The 25,289-nt window shown below is 36.9% G+C and overlaps 1 protein-coding gene across 1 annotated transcript in view; it reads left to right on the forward strand.

Moving 5' to 3' along the window:
- Positions 1-3,297, forward strand: part of LOC140157423 (alpha-2,8-sialyltransferase 8B-like) — a 39,316-nt gene extending 36,019 nt beyond the window's left edge. The window contains exons 3-4 of the mRNA XM_072180618.1: positions 266-847; positions 1,917-3,297. Coding sequence (XP_072036719.1) covers positions 266-847; positions 1,917-2,199 — 865 coding nt within the window. The 3' untranslated portion in view covers positions 2,200-3,297. The remainder of the gene's footprint in view (positions 1-265; positions 848-1,916) is intronic.
- Positions 3,298-25,289: the final 21,992 nt, after the last annotated feature.

Here is a 25,289-nt window from a genome sequence, read left to right on the forward strand (position 1 = left end):
AAGACATGTCACAGGTTGGTAAAGTATGAAAATAAGCGATTTAGTGCTTTAAAATGTGATTTTGGCGGCCATTTTGAATTTTTGAACTTTAGTGGTATCAAACGTCATCATACGTAAAAACGGTTAGCAGATTTGGACTCTACACTAAATTTGGCCATAGAAAACACTCGTTTCAAAAAAAGTATGGTGATTTGCCCAACCCTAACATCAGACATAATGATGTGATTACCGGAGTGCTCCCTTAAACATTTATAATCCCTAACAGGTCAATGGTCAACCAAAGATTCAACTTGCTAAATGCAATACAAATCTATAATCCTGATGTTCCAATGGTGTTCTTTGAAGACTTCTGCTCAAGGTTAAAGGTCAACCGTACAAAATTGCATCATACTAAACTAGCCAATAATGAAAGAGTAACGAGATTCATCAAGATCACCGATGAGTTGGGAATCCACAGTAAAGGAACTTGTGCCGTAGTTGGTAATGGAGGAATTCTATTGGACAGTGGATGTGGAAGAGAAATCGATGCACATGATTTTATACTCAGAAACAACCTGGCTCCCATCAAACAATATGTAAATGATGTGGGATCGAAGACAGATATAATGGCGATCAACAACTCGAGGTTAAATAAACTGGTCACTAATTTGTTACAAAACGGTACTACTTCACAAAGTGTAGAGGACTTTGATAGGTTACGATACTTGAATGAATCAGTCCTGTGGCACTCAAAATTGGTACTACTACAACGGAGAGTAGTTACAAACTTACATGATATTTTGCAGAAGCACCATCTTCCAATTAGATTAGCATTTTCACTGGAAACCAACCTTCGAAACACTGGGAAGTAAGTGCATTGGGCTATTCCATTTGAAATCCATGCTACCCCTGTGGAAGATTTAGCTTAAGTCCTCCACAGAGGGAGTATGAGTTTTGAATACAATAGACAATTGGGTAAGTTCCAGTTGAAATACTCACTCCGGTTGTGTTAGATATGGGTAAAGCCACAACACAGGTGGAGTATGGGTCTCAAAATGATTAACCTTGAACAATTACATTTGAAAAAACATACTCCCTCTATGGAAGATATTTTCAAAATCTTCCACAGGGGTAGTGTGGATTTTAAATGGAATAGCCCATTATTATTTTTTCTCATACTAACTGCCCTACTGCAGATATGAGTAAACTATCCCGTGTATTATACTAACTGTAGTCGGCCTCGTTATGGATTTTTACATACTGCCGAACACCACATTACTATAAATGTTTCTGGAATCCGTGAAGTTTCTGAATGTGGTAGGGTGCGTGGCGTCAACATTGGCCAAAATGGTCAGTTTAAAGCCGATAGGTGTCGTCCTGTTCTACAGTCGGAATTTATTTAAGGCAGAAATTGTGCCGCTTTTGTTACTGGGCGCGTCAATAAAGTCCCAACTCACGCTCGCGTAATTTTTTAAGCGTGCGCCAGTCACGCATTACGCACCGCACAACTAGCGTAAGCATAATATTTGCGCCCAACTGCGTGCATGCCATTTTATATCAATGCATGGTGTTGTGAGTTTTATTTTTTCCGCCTTTATATGAGCCGAACAAACTTTCAGGGACGGATGATTATTAATCTGATCACAGATACGTGTTAGGGACGAAATCAAAACTCGATAGGCGGTCAGCCGCAAGTTCCGGGCAGTTCCGTCCGGTTTCTATTGTTCTAAACAATGGAACCCGGGTAGAACCGGGCAGAACCGGCGGTCAATCGCAAGTCGAGTTTTGATTTCATCCCTTATTATTTGTTTTGTTTCATTTACAGGATTTGGAATATTGATGTTCCAACAACCGGGCGGAACCGGACGGAACCGGCGGTCAACCGCCAGTCGAGTTTTGATTTCATCCCTTATTATTATTTTTGTTTCATTTTACAGGATTTGGAATATTGATGTTCCAACAACGGGACTTATCAGTTACACCCTTCTGTCTCTCTTCTGTGACAAGGTTTCACTGTACGGATTTTATCCATTTTCAAAAACACCTAACGGAGACAAAGTTCAACATCACTATTATGAAGAACTCAAATTTAACTATGAGACGGGAACTGATCACACGTTTTTAAAAGAGTATCATTTACTTCGAGATCTTCACAGAGAAGGTGCTATGAGACTTGTGAGTGATAGGTGTAATGGCACAAATATAAAGTCTAAGGGATGAAATCAAAACTCGACCGGCGGTTTCCGCCGGTCGACTTTTGATTTCGTTCGTCCCTCAACAAAATAAGATAATTTATAATGTGCTGAAATCCGGGGGGGGGGGCACTTCCAATTTGGAAGTGACGCGTATGTAGGGCTGTTAAGACTCCCCTTTTCACCATCGCTGTCCCCCAAAGACCTGTCAAAGATTTGTCCTTTAGATCTGTCACCCAAAGACCTAGACCCTTATTATTTCCATCTGAACAGCAACGAGTCGTCTATCACTGATTTTGTTAATTCTTTTGAAATAACAAAGGCATTTGAAGCCATTTAGAACCAGAAATTCTATTTTCGAGGCTTCTTTTGGCTCTCACCCAAAGACCCCATTTAAAAAAGTCATACTCTCACCCAATATCCCCCATCCATTTCATATTGATATGATTGAGGTGTCACCCGGGTAGAAATGTAACCGTTTGGATACATTTTTTCCTTAAAAACTATAATGTAACATTAGCATAGCAAGCAAAGAAAGATTAGGAAATGTAAATCATATTTATCGCAGTTAGAGAGGTGTAAAATCGTACTGCATGGGATGAAAGAGGGTTGTTTTCAAATAAAAAGGAATGAAGATCAGGTTAGCATTGCGGAAATTTGTTAGGAAATCATGTTATGGAGGGTTGTTGGAGCAGAATTATTTTATTCAGAATATAGGTTTGCATACTTAATTCTTAAAGATTGTTTTCCAATTGGACATAATATAACTGTCGGTTGTAATACCTGACAATATTGCATGCCTGGTTATTGATTTAACGGAAAGTCGCCGCGGATATCAGGTTTTAAGAGCATTTGAACTTGATTAACCTGTTTAAGCGACACAAAAGTCACGGTGTATTGGGTGTTTTTATTAACCCAATAAGTTTGTATTTTTTAAAGGTAAATGTTTTAAATAACATTTACAACAAATGTCAATTGCAACTACCGCGCTACATTTTCCTGGGATAAGAGACCATCCTGTTTTAAAAAAAAATAAGAAACCATGTTTATCGATGGAATTCCAGCTTTTTAGATTAACGCCGCATCAAATCATTCCGCACTTCACCTGGATCATACACTGCAATCGTAATAGGCCAGTAAATCTAGCACTTTTGGGGGCCAACTAAGGAACTAATTGCAACAGAATTTTTTTCACCACAATGCATTTCCTTGAGGTCCCCAAAGTACCATATTAAAAGTCCCAAAATATCCAAGTATGGGAAAGGTGCCTAATTTGCATAAATCCAAAATGGCCGCTAAAATTTCAGAAAAATCTAAATTTTGACATACCTTCACTTCTAGATGGTCTATTACAATGATTTAACATTCTAGGAAGGGGTTTTTGGACACATCAAGTCTAATGGGATATGTTACAAAATGTTTACACAGCAGCATCATTAGCATATTTTCAAAATGGCCGCCAAAATGTAAATTATCTGTATTATACACAGGAAACACATCATTTCGTATTGTAGAATAGCTTGGAACAACTGCAACATTGTTTTTTCACCACAATAATCATTTGAGAACCCCTGAATACTATACTAATAGTACCAAAGTATCCAAGTATCAAAAATATGATTAAATTGCATAAATCCAAGATGGCCGCCTGCCAAAATTCAGAAAATGTAGATTTTGACATACCTTCACTTCTAAACATGCTAAATGGACTATTACAATGATTTAACTTTCTAGGAATGGGTTTGTGAACACAACCATTCTTATGGAATAGGATATAAACTGACCATAGAGAATGAACACTAGCATATTTTCAAAATGGCCACAGGCCTATTTACACAACCATATCACTATGTTCAACTATACTTGGAACAAATCAACAGTTTCTTTCAGTGTAATACAATATATTTGAGTTCCCTGAACAACATTCTACAAGTTCTCAATTATATAGAAAAGTATGGGAAAGTATTGGGAAAGATTTATTTCCATAAATCCAATAAATGTCCCCAAGATGGCCACCAAAATTACACAATCTCATTGTTGGATTGTTACTCTTCCCACACAAGAAAATCCATAAGTTAACTTGGAATTCTCCGAAATTGACCATACCTTAATCAACCGGAAATGGCGTAACTCCTTAAAAGACGTGTACAGAAGAGCTGATGTTGGAAGTGACCATAACCTGGCAATTACTACCATCCACATAAAATATGACACCAGTAAACTGCTAGAGAGTGATGTTTTGACATGCTTTAATGCTAAAATCGGTGGAATGTACCATGCATTGGCTGATAAGATGCTAATACCGATGTTGATGAAGAGTGGAATGTATTTGTTGATACCGTAAATAGAGCATCAGTAGAACATCTTGGATTCAGAATGAAGAAGAAGGCAGACTGGATCTCAACCGAGACAAAGGAGCTTAAAGGTAGTCAAACCAGCAATGGATAGTGAATACCGTAAACTCAACAGGCACACAAGAATTGCTTAAGTATGACAAAAAGACCTGGATGAGCAAGATCGCTGATGACTTGGAAGTAGCCACAAGTAAAAACTACATGAGAAAGAATTCTACCAGCTGAAGAATGTTCTCATTGGTAAACCCGGCAGAAAGGCCTCGCAGATACGAGATGCCAAAGGAGAAATACTTAAGAATGAGGCTGCTCGACTGCAGCGATGGGCTGAAGCTGTTGAAGACCTGTTCAACGCTGAAGAGCCTAGTGAGTTATTAAACTTCTCAAGGTTCAATCCTTGCGAAGAACTGAAAATTGATATAGAACCACCAACCAGAGAAGAACTTGACAAAGCACTTAGCCTGCTCAAACTAAACAAAGCACCGGGCATTGATAACATCCTCCCCCTCACTTCTCAAGGATGGTGGCGACAACATCAAAGAATGGTTGCTGATAATTTGTAAAATAAAGGCGAACCGCGAAAACACCAAGAGAATTGGGACAAGGCATAATCCTTCCATTACCAAAGAAGGGAGACCTTTTTCACTGTAGCAATAACTGTGGTATCACTCTACTGGACACTGCAGGCAAAGTTATATCCACAATCGTACTTCTAAGAGTGAAGGATGACGTTGACGGAAGAATGAGGCAAAACCAAGCTGGTTTTAGGGACGCGCAGTAATTTTTGGATATCGAACTTGCTTACTTATGCCTACATTTGCTGTTTTTGTCCCCCTACGTATTGTCTAGTCTGCATTTAACTTGTTTCCCCACATCAAGTTGGTGTACCTTGCTTTTTTTTCCTGTTGTTCATATTCAACAATGTTCAAGGTATCCTCTTGTATCATGTATTGATCCTTGATATGTTTTGTGGCCTCGTCCGTTGGATTCACCATTACCCACTTATTCAGCCTGAACCAAATCATCGAGAAATGTCTGAACTAACAGCTACCAAGCTTTAATTAACTTCATCGACTTTAAGGCTGCCTTTGACTCACCAACCGTCTCTATGGAAAATCCTGCACATCATATCAAAGAAGATCATCAACATCATAATTAACTCCTATCATGCCACAACATGTGCGGTCAAATCAGACGGTCTCCTTTCCAAATTCTTCAGTATAGTCACTGGCGTAAGACAGACAGGGTGATATTTGTTCACCACTGCTTTTTGGCCTTGCCATCGACTTCGTATAGAAAGCAAGAAAAGTATAACCCTTCTATCTAGGTGAAGCTTGAGGTACCCGGAGGTAAAACTGGTTGATCTAGACTATGCTGACATAGCCCTCCTAGAAGATTCTGATGCCAAGATGACAGATACAACTGGAGCCATCACTTGGTCGTTCAAGCTCAGCACCTTTGGTTCCAATGGGAGATGAAGGCCTTATCAAGGTTATGGATCACTTTAAGTATATGGGAGCATACTTTAGTGCTGATGGATCATATACTAAGGAGCTCAATCATAGGAGTGGCAAAGCATCCTTTTAAAAAACTTGAGAAGGTGTGGAAGGACCAGTATATCAACTTAGACACCAAGATGAAATTCTATAGTGCATGCGTTTTCTCTACCCTCCTATGCTTCTGAATGCTGAACCCTCACTGAAAGAGATGAGTCCAGATTAGATGCATTTGATATGAGATGCCAAAGGAAAATACTCCGACCCAGCATATCACCAACGACTTCATAAGATCATCAGTGACGAAACAACAGAAGCTCTCTACTATCATAAGAAAGCGATTCTTACAGTGGTTTGGCCATCTGCACAGAATGGATGAGAGTCGCATCCGGCCCAAGAAAGCTCTACTTCTGGAATTACACCCATGGAAAGAGAAGACCTGCACGCCCTAGGACCACTTGGAAGAGTGTTATTCAGAGGGACATGGATAGACTTGGCACCATGTGGTCTGTGGAAGAATTTGAAATTGCTACGGGCCGTGTGGAAGTTTTTCCTACGTAAGGCAGCCGGTGCAGAAATGCACGATGCTGACTGGTAGGTAGGTAGGTAGGTAGGTATTTCCAAAATTAAACACCGTCACCCATTAATAGTTTCATTACAATAGCTGAACTTTTGTTTGTGGATTCAAGGAATGTCTTGGGAGACATGTCAGGTCAGAAAACGATTTTCAGATTATCGCTGCCATGAAATATGAATATTTCGTAATATAAATGCTTTACATCACACAAGTATAGGCTTTTTCTTTTCAAGTCAAAAATGTTAATGTATTGCAGTTTGGAAAATTCTAGCAGTCTTCTTGGCATTATTCTTCCCCCACACTGCTCACACTGCTTTCTGAGAAATGCAGGAGGATTCTACAGGCTCATATAAATATCATAATTATATACATCCTTGAAAATCAAACCATCATACTGGTCATCATGGTCATTAGGGAGTAAAGATATTTCAAAGTTTATATTTTTTCATTGATTTCGGCAGGTGGCCATTTTGGATTTATGCAAATTAGGCACCTTTTGCAATACTTGAATATTGTGGAGCTGTTCGTGATCCATTTGTGTAATCATTTTCCAACCAATCCCATAAGACCTGATTCATTGTGTTAGGTCATGTAGAAGTAAAGATATATGTCAAAGTTGACGTTTTCTGAATTTTGATAGGCAGCCATCTTGGATTTATGCAAATTAGGCATCTTTTCTATACTTGGATACTTTGGGACTTTTAGTCTGGTGTCAAGAGACCTCAAATTAATGTGTTGTGGTGAAAAAAAATAGGTTTCAATTTGTTCCAAGTAGAATATTGCTATTCTATCATTCAAAATTATGTGTTACGTGTGTAAAAAGATTTTGGCGGCCATTTTGAAAATATAACAATGATCTGTTTATGTAATCAATTTTTAACCTATCTCATGATACTTGTTGTGTCCAAAACCCCTTTCCTAGAAAGTTAAGCCATTGTAATAGGCCATTTAGAAGTGACGATATATCAAAATCTAGATTTTTCAGAAATTTTGTCGGCCATTTTGGATTTACGCAAATTAGGCACCTTTCCCATACTTGGATATTTTGGGACTTTTAGTATGGTACTTTGGGGACCTCAAGGAAATTCATTGTGTTGAAAAAAATTCTGTTGCAATTAGTTCCTTAGAAAATGCTAGATTTACTGGCCTATAATAGCGGCATCTCTTAAGGGGGGGTACTACACCCCTGTGGTAATTTGTGACTATTTTTGCATTTTTCTCAAAAAAATAATAACACACTGGTAATAAAAATTATGTATATTATTGGGGCAAGGAATCCAATTACTACACTGAAATTTCAGTGACTCAAGACAAGCGGTTCAGTATATATGATAGGAAACGAGGTACATGCTAGCGGTACCTTATTTCTTATCATAAATAACAAACCACTTGTCTTGGGTCACTGAAATTCCAGTGTAGTAATTGGATTCCTTGCCCCTATAATATACATAACTTTTTTACCACTGTGTTATTAGTTTGTGAGAAAAATGCAAAAATAGACGCAAATTTATCGAGGGGTGTAGTACCCCCTTAAAAAGACTTAAAGACATATTTATTAATTTCGTACTATAAACGTTAATTCCCGCTGTATATAGAACTGACAAGAACTACACTACTTTACTTGCATTCAATGCATATTAGTAAACGGTAATAAAAACAAAATAAAAACCAAGTTAGTTGTGTTACTTATTCTAAGCACATACTTTTAAACAAAACGGATGCAAAGTAAATCTAGAAAAAACGAAATTTGAAGCAATTTGCAAAGTCAAGCCGTAGCGGACGCCCTAAAACAAACAGTTAGAATTGTATAATGTATCTCAAGGCACAGAGGCTATAAGGGGTTAACCCACCACTAATTGCAACAGAATCCATTTAAGGGGGTACTACACCCATGTGGTAAATTTGTGACTATTTTTGAATTTTTCTCAAAAAATAATTACACACTGGTAACAAAAGTTATGTATATTATTGGGGCAAGGAATCCAATTACTACACTGAAATTTCAGTGACTCAAGACAACGGTTCAGTATATATGATAGGAAACGAGGTACATCCTAGTGGTACCTCATTTCTGGTCATAAATAACAAACCACTTGTCTTGGGTCACTGAAATTCCAGTGTAGTAATTGATTCCTTGCCCCCTATAATATACATAACTTTTGTTACCACTGTGTTATTAGTTTTTGAGAAAATGCAAAATAGACACAAATTTATCGAGGGGTGTAGTACCCCTTAATCATCATTCATTTCAGAAAAGCATATATTTAATAACACATTAAACGTCCCCAATAGTGAAACATTGCCTAATTTGCATTAATCCAAAATGGCCGCTTATGCAGAGGTAAAATTTAAAAGTTTGTCAAATCTTGTTAACAACCATACCAATGTATTGCTCTCATCATAAAGATGAGAAAAGTATATTTTGACCAGTATCCGACTTGTAGGCAAAAAGGTCCAAGGTCAAATGCTGGGACCACGGCCGTTTACAATTTAAATATGGTCCAATTTCAATCCAACTGGTCTCAAATTATTCCTTTGGCAAGATGATAAAAGTTGAACTGTTATGGAAATTTTGTTACAAGATCAACAAGGCTCGATGGGATTTGATTCTCTTTGCCATGTTATCAAGGTAGTAAACCACCTGAGATAAGGCAAACTATTCTTTTCATTACATGCTTTTGCAAGCGGAACAATATGAGACCATTTTTGTCCCCCTGTGGAGTCCAAATTGTTTACATTTGACCTTTTCCCCTATAACTCAAGAAATGTAAATCGGAGATAGGTCAAACTATACTTTTTCTAAATCCTTATAACGAGAGCAATACATTGGAATGGTTTTTTTTAGCAATATTTGCCCAAATTTGAAATTTCACCCCTTTTGGATTTATGCAAATTAGGCACTGTTCCACTGCTAGGATTTTTGGGGACTTTTGATACGTTTTGTGTGAGCTTTTGGGAGATGGACGCATGCGAAATGGATTCTGTTGCAATTAGTGGTGGAGATTGTTTTAATTTGACTAGCCTAACAGTTGTTAAGAGCATAATGCACCAGAGAACACGTAGATAAATTTGTGGATCGGCAGTCACACTCACTTAAGGCCGATGCATACTCCGTATGTTAAGTAGAATATTTGATATCGAATACTTTTCGTATCCACGTCGAAAAATTGCCAAATCCAAGTGATGTTATCCGAAATTCTGTCCAAAAAAACTCCACAGGTGTTTGAATAACTTCATCAGGCCTGTTCTATAAAACTGTATATCATCATTCATATAGACGAATCCAATTTCATGCATTCCTACACCTCAATGGCAGCCATAGCTGGGTTCACCTTTAGGTCTATCCCGCCTAAAATGTGAAATGATGTGGCCTTGGCGGGGATATCAAACTGCTTTCCATCACCCGTGTTACACGTAGACAAAAGAATGATGAAAGTTTGCAACACAATACAATTCAACATCGATTTTAAGTGGATTTTATCCACCTAATTGGGCAGTTACACCACCAGTTTGGTGCAGACAGGACGCAATAATGGCCGACTGAATTCTGACCATCACTTGGCTCGTTGGATTCGTCTTTACTAGTCCACTTGTGGATGGTTGATTGCGATGTTGGCTCTAGTGTGAATATTGGTGGCGACTTTCTTTGCCTCACTTCTGTGTTCATCTAAGAGTTTTTCGAATTTCCTACCAGTTTCGCCTATGTATCTGCGATAACTGACCATGTTGTGGACAATAATATCATATCATCAATTGGCAGGAGGCAAAGATTGTCGTTTAAAGCCATATTATAACATTTTCATTCAAAATAGATAAGTATTTCTTTGCCACAAAATGTTAGCTTTTATTATCAGATATGTCCCCTTTTAATTGTGAGCCAAACAACCGAGGTAAAGCAAAGAAAATTGGAATTTACTACCAGCGCCGATGTCGCCAATGTGTATCACTCCGTCGGTTGTGTTACGGTACTAACCTTTGAATGTGTATATCCGTCCCGCACGCAATGCACGTACTGTGTTGTCAATATCGTGTACGCGGTCGACTAATATTTCCATCGTAATAATAAAACGCCGAATCCGGCGTTTTATTCAAAATCTCGGATTATGACAAAACTACAACACCTATAGTCTTGATTTTTTCAGGGTATGTTAGTTTAATAAAGTACAATATAATCATGTAAAAAACAGAATTTTGAAAACGATTGAGGGCGTTCTCCTCAGCAAATGTTATAATATGGCTTTAAGAGAGTGATACATACAGACGGATAAAGGAGCCCATCACCATCAGAAAGCACATGAAGCAAGGCACCACGATGAACATGATGAACCGAGACGATGGCCAGTATAATTTAAGTCACATCTATGACGACCTGTTGATTGCAACTCCGTTGCCAAGCAGCGATCAACAACAGTTGTTCACATCAACAGTAGCATTGAGAAAGATAACTGGTAGCTATCGAAACGTCTGCACGTAAGTATGTTTAACTTGGACTAGTATATGAAAAAAATACAACTCCACAGGTATGTTTTATACTTAGACAGGTATGATTTATACTTAAAGTGTATGTAGCTGGGATGAAAAGCCAACGATCAATTGAAAATTGTGACCTTTCGTATTGAAGATATGGATTTTTTCCCAAAACACCAAACAAATTTAGGTCTTTTTGGGGAAAAAAATCCATATCTTCAATAAGAAAGGACAACATAAAAAAATTAAATACATTTCATTCGGGGGCTATAGCAAAAACAAAAAATGTCCTTTACCTTAATGGTTATGGAACAAAGGTGAAGGGAGACAGAGACACAACTTATCTCACGCATGGGATCCCTAGCCGTCTCAAAGGGCGAGTTTCCCGATAGGAGTCTTTTACTATTAAAATAAGCCTTAGTCTTAAGGTGGCCTTGAGGCTACTAAGCCTATCCCGCTCTCGAAGCCCGAGTCTTAACTCTAGCCGGATTTCTTCAACGCAAATTCAACCTAGTCTTAGTGGCCTTGCAGGCTTAACGCTTGACAACCTCGTCCTTTTCTACCAGCGACTTAATTGTATAGGCTGTTGGAGGTAGATGTGCATAAGCTGTGGTCCTCACGGTTTACCGTACTAGCAAGGTTGCCGTCTCATTATCGCAATGTTCCCGGCGCAAAGACTAGCCTAGACCCGCGGTCTTGTGCTTGGGCTTATACCAGAGGCGGATTTATGGGAACAGGCCCTGTCAGCAGAGATGCCCGGGGGCCCGCAGAGAGGCGGTTCCAGGGCTTCAAGTTCCACTTGAAAAATTGGAAAACGGGTCAAAATTTTCAGGGTATTTGATTACTTTTCCAGCCTTTTCCCTACATAAACAGAAAGTACGTCAGCAAGTAAAATTTCAGTGAAAATAATAATCGTGATAACGTATTGTCAATTTCATATCCATCATTTAAAAACACATTCACAAATTCGTAACGACCATCCCCTGGTATGTTGCAACACAAAGTTAATGGGTTTACAAAAAGAAACTTCGCAGTCAGGAATTGTTCGATCACTCAGAAACTCACTTGTAACCGAATCATTAATTGATCATCATCAATTATGCTAGAAAGTTAAATGTTTCGTTATCAATTCATAAATATCATTATTATAATTTTCGATTGCACGTGCAAGCATTACAATGAAATAAAACTTCCTATATAAGCTTTCACATTTTTTATGGTTACATTTTTTGATATTAAACTTTTAATTACTTCATTGATTTTTTTTTAATCATAAACGTTAATGGATTACATAAATAAAGGTGATTTAAGGCGCTTATGCAAAAACATGATCTTTTTTAATTGTGTGAGAGAAGAAGCTTCCCGTATGTTCCGCGGCAGGCTGTTCCAGATGGACGGTCCAGCAGCTGTAAATGACTTATCACCACAGGTTAACTTGCACATGGGAATGTTTAGGAGAGCCCTGTCCATGGCAGATCTTGTAACAGGGCCACTGGAAGGTGTTGGCTTAAGACTAATTGAATCGATGAGGTATCGTGGAGCAGAGTCAGTCAGGCACTTATAAATCAAAAGACAGAGTTTGAATTGGATGCGGTTGCTAATTGGAAGCCAATGAAAATTGTTCATAAGAGGTTTTGGATCAGTACGTCTAGGAACGGAGAAAATTAGCTTGGATGCTTTGTGTTGAAGGGTTTGAAGGCGGCGAAGATCTTGAGACTTGAGTCCGTAGAGAAGGCTGTTACCATAGTCCAAACGCGAAAGTATAAGGGCCCGGACAACATGATGCTGTATTCTTCTGATGTTGCGAAGCTGGAGGTTGTCAGAGGAAACGATGGAGTTCACTTGTTTTGTCATAGACATACCTATGGCTGTCAAAAATCACCCCGAGGTTACGAACATAAGGGAAATTTTACCGTTTCGTTATCGCATCATAAAATATTATTTTATTATGTATGAAGATAGAACTTCAAAATTAACGATTGCAATTATTACCATGATTACCATGAAAATTAAAAAAAAATAAAAAAATTACTCACGTTTTATATTTTTATGGTTATATTGACACCGGGTATAAATGTTCTGCTGCTTTTCGTCTTGTATAACGTTTGAAATTGAAAGGTTCCCAGAATGCCAAGCATTGACATTTCTATACATTGTATTTGGGGCCGGGATTTGGGGAATTATGCAGTTATTTGGATTCATGTTATTTAGATAATAATAATAATAAAACATAATTATGAGCAATTATACAAAACATACGAACTATATACACACGTCTAGTGTTGCCCGCAAATCTCAGTTTTATTTATTTATTTATTTATTTATTATTTATTTATTAAAACCATATTTATACAGGGTTACCCTTCAGATAAATCTGCTATTACAGCGGCCCTGTGTCATGTCATAAAATATAAAGTACATAGTAATTGGTAGAATTATACATATTAGAATGATTAAAAATACAAACATCCAAATAGAACCATATATCAAATACATCAAATATCAAAAGTCATTAAATTCATAAAGTAAAAATCTTTGGCTAGTTATTTACATTTCTCTGTGTCTTAAAATATACATGTAATACTAGTATACATAAAATAATTAATAACTTAAGCATCCAAACATACATCAACTTATACATCAAATAATATCTAAAGCCATTAAAATCATAGTAAAGACCTTGGCTAGTTATTTACATATTCACTGGGCCATAAAACATAATATAATTATGTAAAATAATTAATAACACTCAAAATATAGAAGCATACATCAAAATACATCAATCTTTAAAGTCATAAAGTAAAACTTTGGCGCATTATTTACATTTTTCATATACATTTTACAAAATATTAAGGGATCCAAAATGAGCGTTTATTGCGTTTCGACAGTATTTTTTGTGGGACATGAGAGCACCCCAGACCTATCGAATTGCATTCTGAATACGAAGCATGTCTTTCTGATATCAAATAATTTTCATTTTTTAAAATCACAATATAATACAAATTTTATGACAAATTATAAAAATTTGATATTTTTCAAATTTTTGATATATAACAGTCCTCGAAGTAAATTATATAAATCTAATGATATATTCTTAAAGTGTATGTAGCAGGAGGAAAAGCCGACGGTCAATTGAAAATTTTGACCTTTCATATTGCTGATATGGCTTTTTTCCCAAAAGACATAATTTTTTTTGGTGTTTTGGGGAAAAAAATCCATATCTTCAATACGAAAGGTCAAAATTTTCAATTGATCGTCGGCTTTTCATCCCACCTACATACACTTTAAGTATAAATCATCAGATTTATAAAGTTTACTTCAAGTACTGTTAAATATCAAAATATCAATTTTAATGATTTGCCATAAAATGTGTATTAAATTGCGAATTTCAAAAATAAAAATTATTTGATATCAGAATGACATTGTTCGTATTCAGAATGCAATTCGATATGTCTGATGTGCTCTAATGTCACAAAATAAATACTGTCCAAACGTTCATACCCCAGCCCTTAAAAGTTCAGAAATTATTGTGAAGTGCCCGTTTGAACAAGTTTGAGTTGTAATTTATTTTAACCTTAAATGTTGTGGCATTTCATTCCACGCTGTAACACCTCGATAATGAAAAGTTCTTTTTCCTGCTTCTGACGACACCTTGTTATGGTAAAGACATAGACCTGAGCTTGACTTTGTTACGTAGGCGTGGTGGGTGTTAACATAGGAAAATTTAGTTCGAAGGTAATCTGGGGCATTCCCTGTCAAGCATTTATGAACAAGATTAATAAGATTGATATGAGAACGATTTTTCAAAGTTTTCCATTTCAGAACATCATACATATCCAAAACACGTGCCCTTGGGGCTTCGTTAAGTACTAACCTCGCAAGTCTATTTTGGAGAACTTGTAATTTGTTACTAAGATCCTTAGAGCAATTATTCCATACAAGATTGCAATAATCAAAGAACGGCATTACGAGTGTATTGGCAAGTAATTTGGTAACTTTGGGTGGAACAGACTTTCTTAATCTACTCACTAGACCAATACGCTGAGAGATCTTTTACAGGTATTTTGTGCATGGAAAATGACCAAACCAAATGTAATGATCATGATGATGAAAGAAGAGTGTCGTATATTCGTAACTCGAAAAAATCCGAAAGAGAGCATGGCTGCAGAGGGATGTTTAAATCCCGGGGGGTGTCTTTTAGGGGCACATTTTCCCAAATGCAGCTTGTAAATGTTATCTACATGGGCCCATATGTCCTAGATTTACACATAATTTAACTTTGGACCCGGGGTGGAGCTTAAGGGATCTAAAATGAGCGTTTATGGCGTTTCGACAGTATTTTTTGTGGGACATGAGAGCACCTCAGAAGTATCGAATTGCATTCTGAATACGAAGCATGTCTTTCTGATATCAAATAATTTTCATTTTTTGAAATTCACGATATAACACAAATTTTATGACAAATTATTAAAATTTGATATTTTTCACATTTTGATATATAACAGTCCTCGAAATAAATTTTATAAATCTAATGATATATTCTTAAAGTGTATGTAGCTGGGAGGAAAAGCCGACGATCAATTGAAAATTTTGACCTTTTATATTGAAGATATGGATTTTTTCCCAAAAAGACCTATTTTTTTGGGTGTTTTTTGGGGAAAAACCATATCTTCAATACGAAAGGTCAAAATTTTCAATTGATCGTCGGCTTTTCATCCCACCTACATACACTTTAAGTATAAATCATCAGATTTATAAAGTTTACTTCAAGTACTGTTAAATATCAAAAATATCAACTTTTAATGATTTGCCATAAGATGTGTATTACATTGCGAATTTCAAAAAATCAAAATTATTTGATATCAGAAGGACATTATTCGTATTCAGAATGCAAATCGATATGTCTGATGTGCTCTAATGTCCCACAATAAATACTGTCCAAACGTCCATACCCCTTCCCTTAAGTGTCAAAATGCACGGATAGCACTATATATATATATGTACAGCTAATATTTACCAGAACAATGTTGATGTATTTTACACATTTTGTGGTTGGTGTTGTAAAACAAACGTAGGGCCCGAAGGCCAAACTGGCAAGGGGGCCCTGTCAGCAACTGCTGACTTGCTGACAGCTTAAATCCGCCACTGGCTTATACCGTACCGTCACAACTTGATGCAAGAATATTGTGTCTGTTTTTGTGTCTTTTATGTATTATTTTATTTCCATTTGACTTTGTATGAGTCCAGCTTGTATGAATGATGCGTCTATGCTTTTTTATTTTATTTTATTTTTTATTTGCATCCCAAAAGGGTAAAACTATAAGTCTAATGGGAAGGAATCCGTGATTCCCTAAAAGTAAAGCAAAAATTGTTTCACACTTCAAACAAATCATTCGAATGTTTGTCAAAAGTAAAACATTATTTAAGGAACATAACCAAACATTATTTGACAACCAACGTGCTATCTACTGCTGATATTTTCAGTAGTCTTCTCAGATCTCACATGAAGTTATCTGTTGGTACAATATTTAAAAAAATTATATTCGTTGCTAAAAAAATCATCATTCAAAACGAGTAGGCCTTTATAGCAACAGCTATTTAAAAAAAATTAAACTCAAATGAACACTAAAAAAAATGCTGAAATGTTCAACTAAATCGAACAATTACTCACAGTGGCGTAACTATAAATTTTCATTTGGGGTGGGGGCAAGCGGGGGTAAACATAATAAATGAGGGGCAGGCATCGTTCATGCTGTTCGGGTTTGTAAGCGCGTCAACACCCTCGTCGCACTGGGCCGCGTCACGGGTGGGGTGGGGTGGGTCTGAGGACTTATGGGATCTGCTTGTAATATGTCCCCGGAACATTGGCGTAGATTTCTTTTTTGACATGGGGGGTGTTGGATTGGTACAAATGCCATATTTAAGCGTGGCAGCAGCGTTGTTTTGGGTGAAGATTCCTCGAACTAGCAAAAGACCGTAAAGCTGGTGACATATAGGCCAATGGTACAAAAGTGGAATAAGTGCAATTTATTTAACCTTAAAAATTGAGTTTTTATGGTTAAAATGACCAAATATGAGGTTAATTAATAACTCTCAGAAGTGGGCCTAATTTACCTTTTTCATTGAGGGAGGGGGCAAGCAGGGGCAAGAGCCCCCCCCCAGTTACACCACTGCTTACTCATGTTAATTGAAAGACCGTCAAAAATATGAAAGAAAATCTTTGCGTTACAATTTTTACAATTTGTAAATTGAAATAGACCAAGGCTTACGACCTAAGACCTGCTCTGAGGCAGGGCCAAGAAAAGCAGCTGTAAGCCTGGCCTAACAGGTTTGCGTAGACTACGGCTACAGAAGACTGATTTCGGGAAATGCAAATTTTACCGAAGCCTGAGGCTAATCCTACAAGCCTGGCCCACAGGCTAACGAAGCCTCGAGGCTATGGTAGCCGTGCTTCCGGGAACGTGTTTTCAGTTAAGCCTTGAGGCTAGTTGGCTAGTCTAGCCTCAAGGCTTAAAAGCCTTGAGGCTAGACTAGCCAACTGCTAAGCCACCCGTCGCCCAAAGTGTCACACGACCAGCCCAGCGGGTCAGTTGCCTGATGAAGTCTGATGGTTTCAGACGCAACGTAGCAAGTTGCAAAAAAAAGTAAGTTCCAGTATTTGATTTAATTCAAAACTTTGTGGTTCTATCGACTGGATGACTGATAATATTCACTATTTTAAACTACATTTGTTTGTTTGTTTGTTTTATTTCTTCTTTTGCCTGGGTTACTCATTCAGTGGATGTTTTAAGGTATCCTCTGTTCTTCCATGAGGCCCAGGGGTCACATTAAAATATACATGAAAATACACATTAAAATATACATCAAAATACATCAAAATAATTTAACAAAATATTTAAATACATAGGATCCATAAATATATATAGGCGTACACAATCATGAACTTAAAATGGGCAAACTAACCCATATTTTCAATTTTAAAATAAATAACCAACACAGCTCATCAAATGTAAATACAAAGCACTTTTATCAAAATCATAAAATTCAAAATTCAGAAATTGCAAGCAAAAACCAAACAAAACTTGGGGAATTTTTCAACAAATGAAAAGATTTCAGATTTCCAAAATACTGCATAAAAGGCATGTTTTGAAACAAAATAATCAAACAGTTAAAAAGATTTGAGACAGCATAGTATTTATATAACAAGAAAATTCATCATTTAGTATTTGAAATAAACACATTTCACAAATTATAAAATAATTAAAGATTTTGAACATACTAAAACCTGATATTGTAAGAAATTTCATCAACATTTCAATTATTAAATATACACATTTCAAAACTAATTTTTTGATTTCAACATTGGCCAAATACAAGCTTAAAGGGACCATTGAAAGAAAAACATATTTGGCATCAAAATAAAGCTAATAACATATAGAATCCATTTCTAAAATGATAAACGCAATTTTCCTTTATTTTACCCCCCAAATCAGCAAATAAAGACAAAGCGCCCAATGTCGCCTCGTTCCGCCCAATTCATATGTGCAGAGACACGTGGCAACCCCTGTGACGTCAAAGTGGTTATCCTTTCCGCTGCATGGCAACACTGCATAGTCCAGACTTGGTCCAAACCAACGCATTAACGTGTTTACAGCAATGAACTTTTATGTGCCTTTTAGGCCTAACAAGTATAATTTTTTATTAAAAAGGATATTATAATATAAATTACAAAGCTACAATGACTTCTATGATAGGCCTATATATAAATTCTAGCTAGGCCTACAAAATTGGCCAACAACGGGGAAACATACACTCTAAATTTCAAGGATTTAAAATAAATCCCAAGGGACTGTGATTAGGGACCAATCAAGTGCTAGATTTAAAATTAAATCGTGAAGATTTAAAATTAAATCTTCAAGATTTAAAATTCAAATCTATAAGATTAATTTTAAATGTAAAATTGATTGGTCCCTAACTACAGTCTTAAGGATTTATATTTAAATCCTTGTAATTTAGAGTGTAAGTAAGTTAGGCCTAGGCCTTCATATTGACAAAGTCAAAGCTGTCAGTGCTAGCTGCTCGGCGTTTGCAAGAGAGTATCATTTGTTTTGACTGAGACATTCTGATATATCAACTCTTTACTTATATTTCCTCTGAAATACCTGGTGAGGATAGGAAAGAGAAGGCAATGATGTTTCAGGTTAGCCCATGACATGCGACTTAATTTCTTTAGGCCTAATTAGCCTACCTCCCGAGCGTGCAGCCTAGGTTAGGCCGTATAAAATTAATATTTTGGTTCTCGTCCAGAGGATTTTCATGAATTAATGAGGGAGGGTGTTTTTTTTTTTTTTTCAGTGTAAAATCAGCATTGTCTGCAGTTTTCGGTCTTTTCCAACAGTGCTCGAGGAAACGATGACGCACTTTTTTTTTTCAAATGTGAGATTCTGCGGGCTAAACCCCCTAGAGTAGGCCCTACCACAAAAGACTTGGAAGTGGCCCTTGTTCTCTAATAAACTTATTTATAGGCCTATGTATGAAAAATTCATCAATCATTCCAAAGTCTAAAATAATTGAAAAATCTATTTTAAAAAATCGCTCCGTGTAGAGACACACAAATGGGACCAGGTTCAAAACAAAAGTCAGGCTCTGGAGAGCGAGATGGTGCGGTTGTTTCCTCGCCTTGCACCACTACTGAGGTCCCGGTTCAACTTCAAGCCCCTGGCGCGCGGCCCAAAGACTCATGTGAACTTGGTTTATCTCGATCCCGCAGGTTTTCTTCGGGATCTCCAGTTTCCTCCTGCTTCTCAAAAATCGGTGATTAGTTGTTTGGTTATCAAAACCTGCCTTCACCCAATTAAATTTGGGGAGCTGAAAAGATAATTGGTGGATGTTACAATCGAAGTGCGGCTAGATTTGCGACAGGTTCGGCAGCATCCAGCCTAGATGATGCGATCTGATTGTAGGCCTACCATGGCAGCGAAATTACAGCGCTTTGAACCCTCCGAGATCTGGGAAAAGGCGTTATTATATAAAAGCCGAAAAAGCCTATGAAAAATGAGAAACAAATTTGAAGATAAAGAACCACGAGAGGAACATATAAAGGCCAGTCCAAACAATCATATGAACAATATTTACTGTCAGCCTTTAGTTTACGTTATGGAAATGCTTATAGGCCTAATCCAATCTCAACTCCCACTGATACTTGAAAGTGCAAAGTGTCCGAGCGTTTTATCAAAGGTAGGCCTACAGTTACATAGTTTATGTTGATTGGGTAAATCTTGTAAAATACAGCGCGCCTGGCTGAATATTTCGTTTTTAGAAATGACTGACATCAATTTCGCATAGCCTAGGCCTACCCCGGTCCTAACCATCCATGGATTAAAATAAGTGTAGGCCTATAATATTTCCCATTTGATGTTTGTAGCATAATAGGCTTTTTGAAGACCTATGTATGTTTGTAGGCGCTCCTCGTAATTTATTTTAAGAACAGCTTGCATGTCATGTTCTTCTGAACCAACTTCTTCATCTGTCGTTCAGCTACTGCCCCAGTGCCAACAGGCTCAAATAATATTGGCAAGTCTCCCGTATAACACATGGTAGGCCTATAGGGGAATAAATTTGCAAAATAAAAGGGCCTAGGCCTACTTTGCATTGTTTGGGGTATGAAAATAAGCACTTTTGAAAGTTAACTTATGGAAGAAAAAGCTTTTTTATACCAATTGTCAGGTTTTGGAAAAAATAATCATCTCTTGAATATTTTTTAAGGTAGGTCCTACGGAAAAAAATACATAGGCCTATAATAATAATACCCATGGGAGGTGCTCGCGCCGGCACATCATTGGCAATTTATGTATTGCGACAAATCTTGGCGATATTCCCCTCAACATCGTCACTTTATCATAGGCCTATAGGCATACTCAAAATTAGTTTTATGGTTTTATATATATGCCATGTAGGGCCTACATAAAGTCATGAATCGGAATCATATCTTGGTCATGTTGACCGGGGTTGAACTTATGAATAAGTAAAATAGGAAGCTGCATGCTTGATGATGATTTAAAAAAACAATTGATCGTCCCCGCCCGCTTCCTTTCGCATGGCATTGTAATTGAGGGAGTCTGAAATGTTCAATGGTATTTTCTTTATTATAAGGAAAACCTTCTTTTTTTAAATGTTTCAAAAGTTAATAATATTATCAATAGTTTAGATTTGCTTCTGTCCAATAAGCATTTCAATTTAGAGGCTTTGTTTCAATCATCTTCTCAGAGAACCATCAAATAACAAGAGCCTCGATCCTATCATCCTCCTCTACAAATTACACAACTAGTAATAATGTCCGGGAATAATACATAGGCCTAAATGATCCATTTGCATTGTAAAAAATAACTAATAAATGATAAATAAAAAGGCCCTTCACTTCCTCTTTTTGATAACATGTGGACAATCAACTGGAATTTTGTTTTTACTTGACCTTTAAATAATTATAAGTGGTTGTATTACCATGATTATTGCATCTGATATTTAGATCGCGATCGCTGTTGTCAAATTATCCCGGCAAAATGTCAACGCAACACAAAACGCGTAACCACAATGACGTCATCAGGAAAGCGCCCAATTTTCTAATTTTGATAATTGACGCGCGATGTAGCGTCGGAAGGGGTAAATCGAGTACGTTGTTTTCATTGTATTTTTATTTCTAAAATAGTTAGTTCTTCAATTGTTTTAGATATTGATTCAATATTTTATGGGCTTTATTTTGATACCAAATCATATTTTCTTTCAATGGTCCCTTTAAGGCCATGTTCACAAAATGTTTACAGTGAATAAAAACGGTTTATAAAAAGATTTGCTACTTAATACACTTTTCACTATTAAATATTGCTAATATTACACCCTTAAAAACCTGTTTTTGAAAGTGGAAGTGCTGGTTGGTATTGGATATTTCAGATCAGATTGCAGACTATTCCATGCTTTGCCCCCCCCCCCCGCCCCACCGAATATAGGAAAGAACGTCTTGCAGCTTCAGTTCTGGGTTTAAAATTAACCACTGCTCCAAAACTGTGTTTAGCCATTAAACACATTCTTGCTTTCACTTTGTAAACATGTTTAGTAGCTAAATATTACGTATCCAATACCTAAACATCAATGTTCAATGGCTAACAATTACCCGTCAATACTCTAAACATGTTTCATACACTTTTAGATATATAGCGAGAACCAATCAGAACAAGCGTTAGAAAAATCCAAACCATGCATTGATTGTGTCTAATTGCACTCTGCGTACTACCCGCAGTGTTTCGCGCGCGTTCGCACCGCGTAGGATTGATTCATTTTTGGGCGGGTTGGTGCATTTATATTTGGTTCTATTTTCCAATATTTTTAGTGATAATTATGTTATAAAAAAAGTAACAATCACGTGTTATTTTCTTCTCGCGTATGAAATAGATTAATAAACTTGTTTTACTTATTGCTCGAGAAATTAGACAAAATAATGCACTTGCGCTGATGTTGATGCGTCTAATGCACTCCCCCCCTTCGGGGCTCGTGCATTAGACGCATCAACATCAACGCGCGTGCATTATTTTGTCTAATTCTCTCCCAACAAAGTAATACGCGTTCATTAACCTATAATTAGTATTTAAAGTAGAGGCAGGAATGTGTTTATAGAAAAGAGTTTTAAATCATAAACAATGTTTTTGCAGCCTTGAAACTAAAATAAACACTGATTTACTTCACTCGCAAAATGTGTTTACCCATTCAACGCAATTTCGCCTTCACTTTTTTTTAAACATGTTTAGCAGCTAAACGTTACGTATAACAGTCAATTCCTAAACATCAGTGTTCGATGGCTAAACATTACTCAGTATACTTTAAACATATTTAGTATTAAAACACGTTAAGAAAGAGAAGGCAAGAATGTCTTGAGAAAAAGTGTTCAAATGCTAGACGTTTGTCATATTTACAGAGGTATTATAGAGGTTATCCGTGTTCTATATGCTGCATATCCTATCAGCGACTGCTATACCTTGTTTAGGACTTTCAAAAGAAGTTGATGCATTTGCAACCATGACTGTTTCAAAATAGCCCGCCAAAGTCATGCAGGTAACTCCGAGGTCGTGCATTAAATTGGTTTGAATGACGAATACTACGGGAACCAGCGCCTTTAGTTAGAAGTCACACATGAGTAAAGTGGATAACTTCTATTTGTAAATATTAGTATAATTACAACAACATGAAATTGAATAGGAAAAAAAAATTAAATTAAAAATATGACAATATTCGATAAGCTATCTCCAGTAGATAGCAAAAATACACACTCATTCGATAAGTTATCTCCAGTAGATAGCAAAAATACACCACTCATTCGATAGGTTATCTCCAGTAGATAGCAAAAATACACACTCATTCGATAAGTTATCTCCAGTAGATAGCAAAAATACACACTCATGCGATAAGCTATCTTCAGTAGATAGCAAAAATACACACTCATTCGATAAGCTATCTTCAGTAGATAGCACAATACACACTCATTTGATAAGCTATCTTCAGTAGATAGCAAAATACACACTTATTCGATAAGCTTTCTCCAGTAGATAGCAAAATACACACTCATTTGATAAGCTATCTTCAGTAGATAGCAAAATACACACTCATTCGATAAGTTATCTCCAGTAGATAGCAAAAATACACTCTCATTTGATAAGCTATCTCCAGTAGTATAGGCCTACACTCTCATAGCAGAATGGTCACCCATGGAAGACACATTTTACACAAAAAGATGATACCAAATGACATTTATGCAGATCACATTCACTGCCTGAGTTTGACCACCCTGTTATTATCAATGGTATGCCCCCGGGAATTGTGGCCTGTACACCATCCGCGATAATAAAAACGCGTAAAAAGGGTAGTTTTTCGTGGATTGGCACGATACCCGCGCATGAAATGAAATTTAGGGTATGAAATTTGATGCAAGGAACAAAATCCCTGTTTAGGGTGTGAAAACAGGCGCGTTTTAGCCCAGGGTTAAATCCTTGTTTAGGGTGCTTTTCAAAAGTTGATTATCGCGGATGGTCAGGCCACAATGGGAGTGCCTCGCCACAATGGGAGTGCCTCCCCGAGGGTATGCCCCATTAATCGTCAATAGGTTTTATCACATCTTCGAAGTGGTTGCTGTTGGAAACAATTAAAATCATACCGAAGTATACTTGGTTCGCAGTAATTAAAACAAAACAACGCAATGTTTTGAATGAATTTCTAAATTTATTCAGCCATTTTTTGTGTTTGTTAATAATTATAAGTGAAACCATCCAAAATCAAAAAGAGTTTGTCATACTGATAGGCCTAAATCAGTGTTTTGTATTTTATACATTCATAGTCATTGTTGGACCTTCATGTTTAAAACAAATAAACAAACAAAAACATAGTTATAAATAATGTGAACCTATGAAGAATCTCTTGCGGTTAAAAGAAACCATGTTTTATAGAGACAAAGAGATGTAACATATCTAAACGACTGGTATTAAAGACCAGCAATGAGCAGTTAGCCCTCATTATGCAGTATGAATTGCACAAGGTCGGACGTTTTCAGTGCAAAGTGAGAATACATCTGTTAATAAAATAATGAGTCTCTTAGCATGGTTACCATGGTTACCTCGCATTATAAATTATGTTCATACTGTACTGTATTACGTTATCATGGTTATATATTCATTTGGAACTGATGCGCCACGGAGAAATACTTTGATAGGAATATTTGGAATCTTCGAAACACAGCATTGATTTTTTTGAAGATATTCGTAAGTATTTTGTTTCGAATGTAGGGCTATAGCAACGTGAATTTTAACACTATAGTCAAGAACCGTGCTGAATTAGTCAGATTATTATTCTTATCATTTAGAAGACCGGGTATGATCAGCAATAGCCTACCTTATACTCACACCGTGAGGGGGTCAAGGCCTTTTGAGCTCATGCTTCGCGCTCTATCATGTCGGCACAAGCAAAAAATTATCCCCCATATCACAGAAAATGGTCTAGCGACCGATGGCCTTGTCCACTGGGGCGGCAACAGCAAAGGACCGTTCACCAAAGCTCTTTGTTCTCTATGGTCCAACTGTGTCCAAAATTCGGACCATAGGAAGATGGACATTAAAAATGTTGGTCAATTTTGTTCCGGTATTTTAAGCCAGTGTTCTTTTTGCATGGATATGTAGTGCTCACTAGGAAG

Source organism: Amphiura filiformis, chromosome 7 (assembly GCF_039555335.1).
Source record: "Amphiura filiformis chromosome 7, Afil_fr2py, whole genome shotgun sequence".
NCBI lineage: Eukaryota > Metazoa > Echinodermata > Ophiuroidea > Amphilepidida > Amphiuridae > Amphiura > Amphiura filiformis.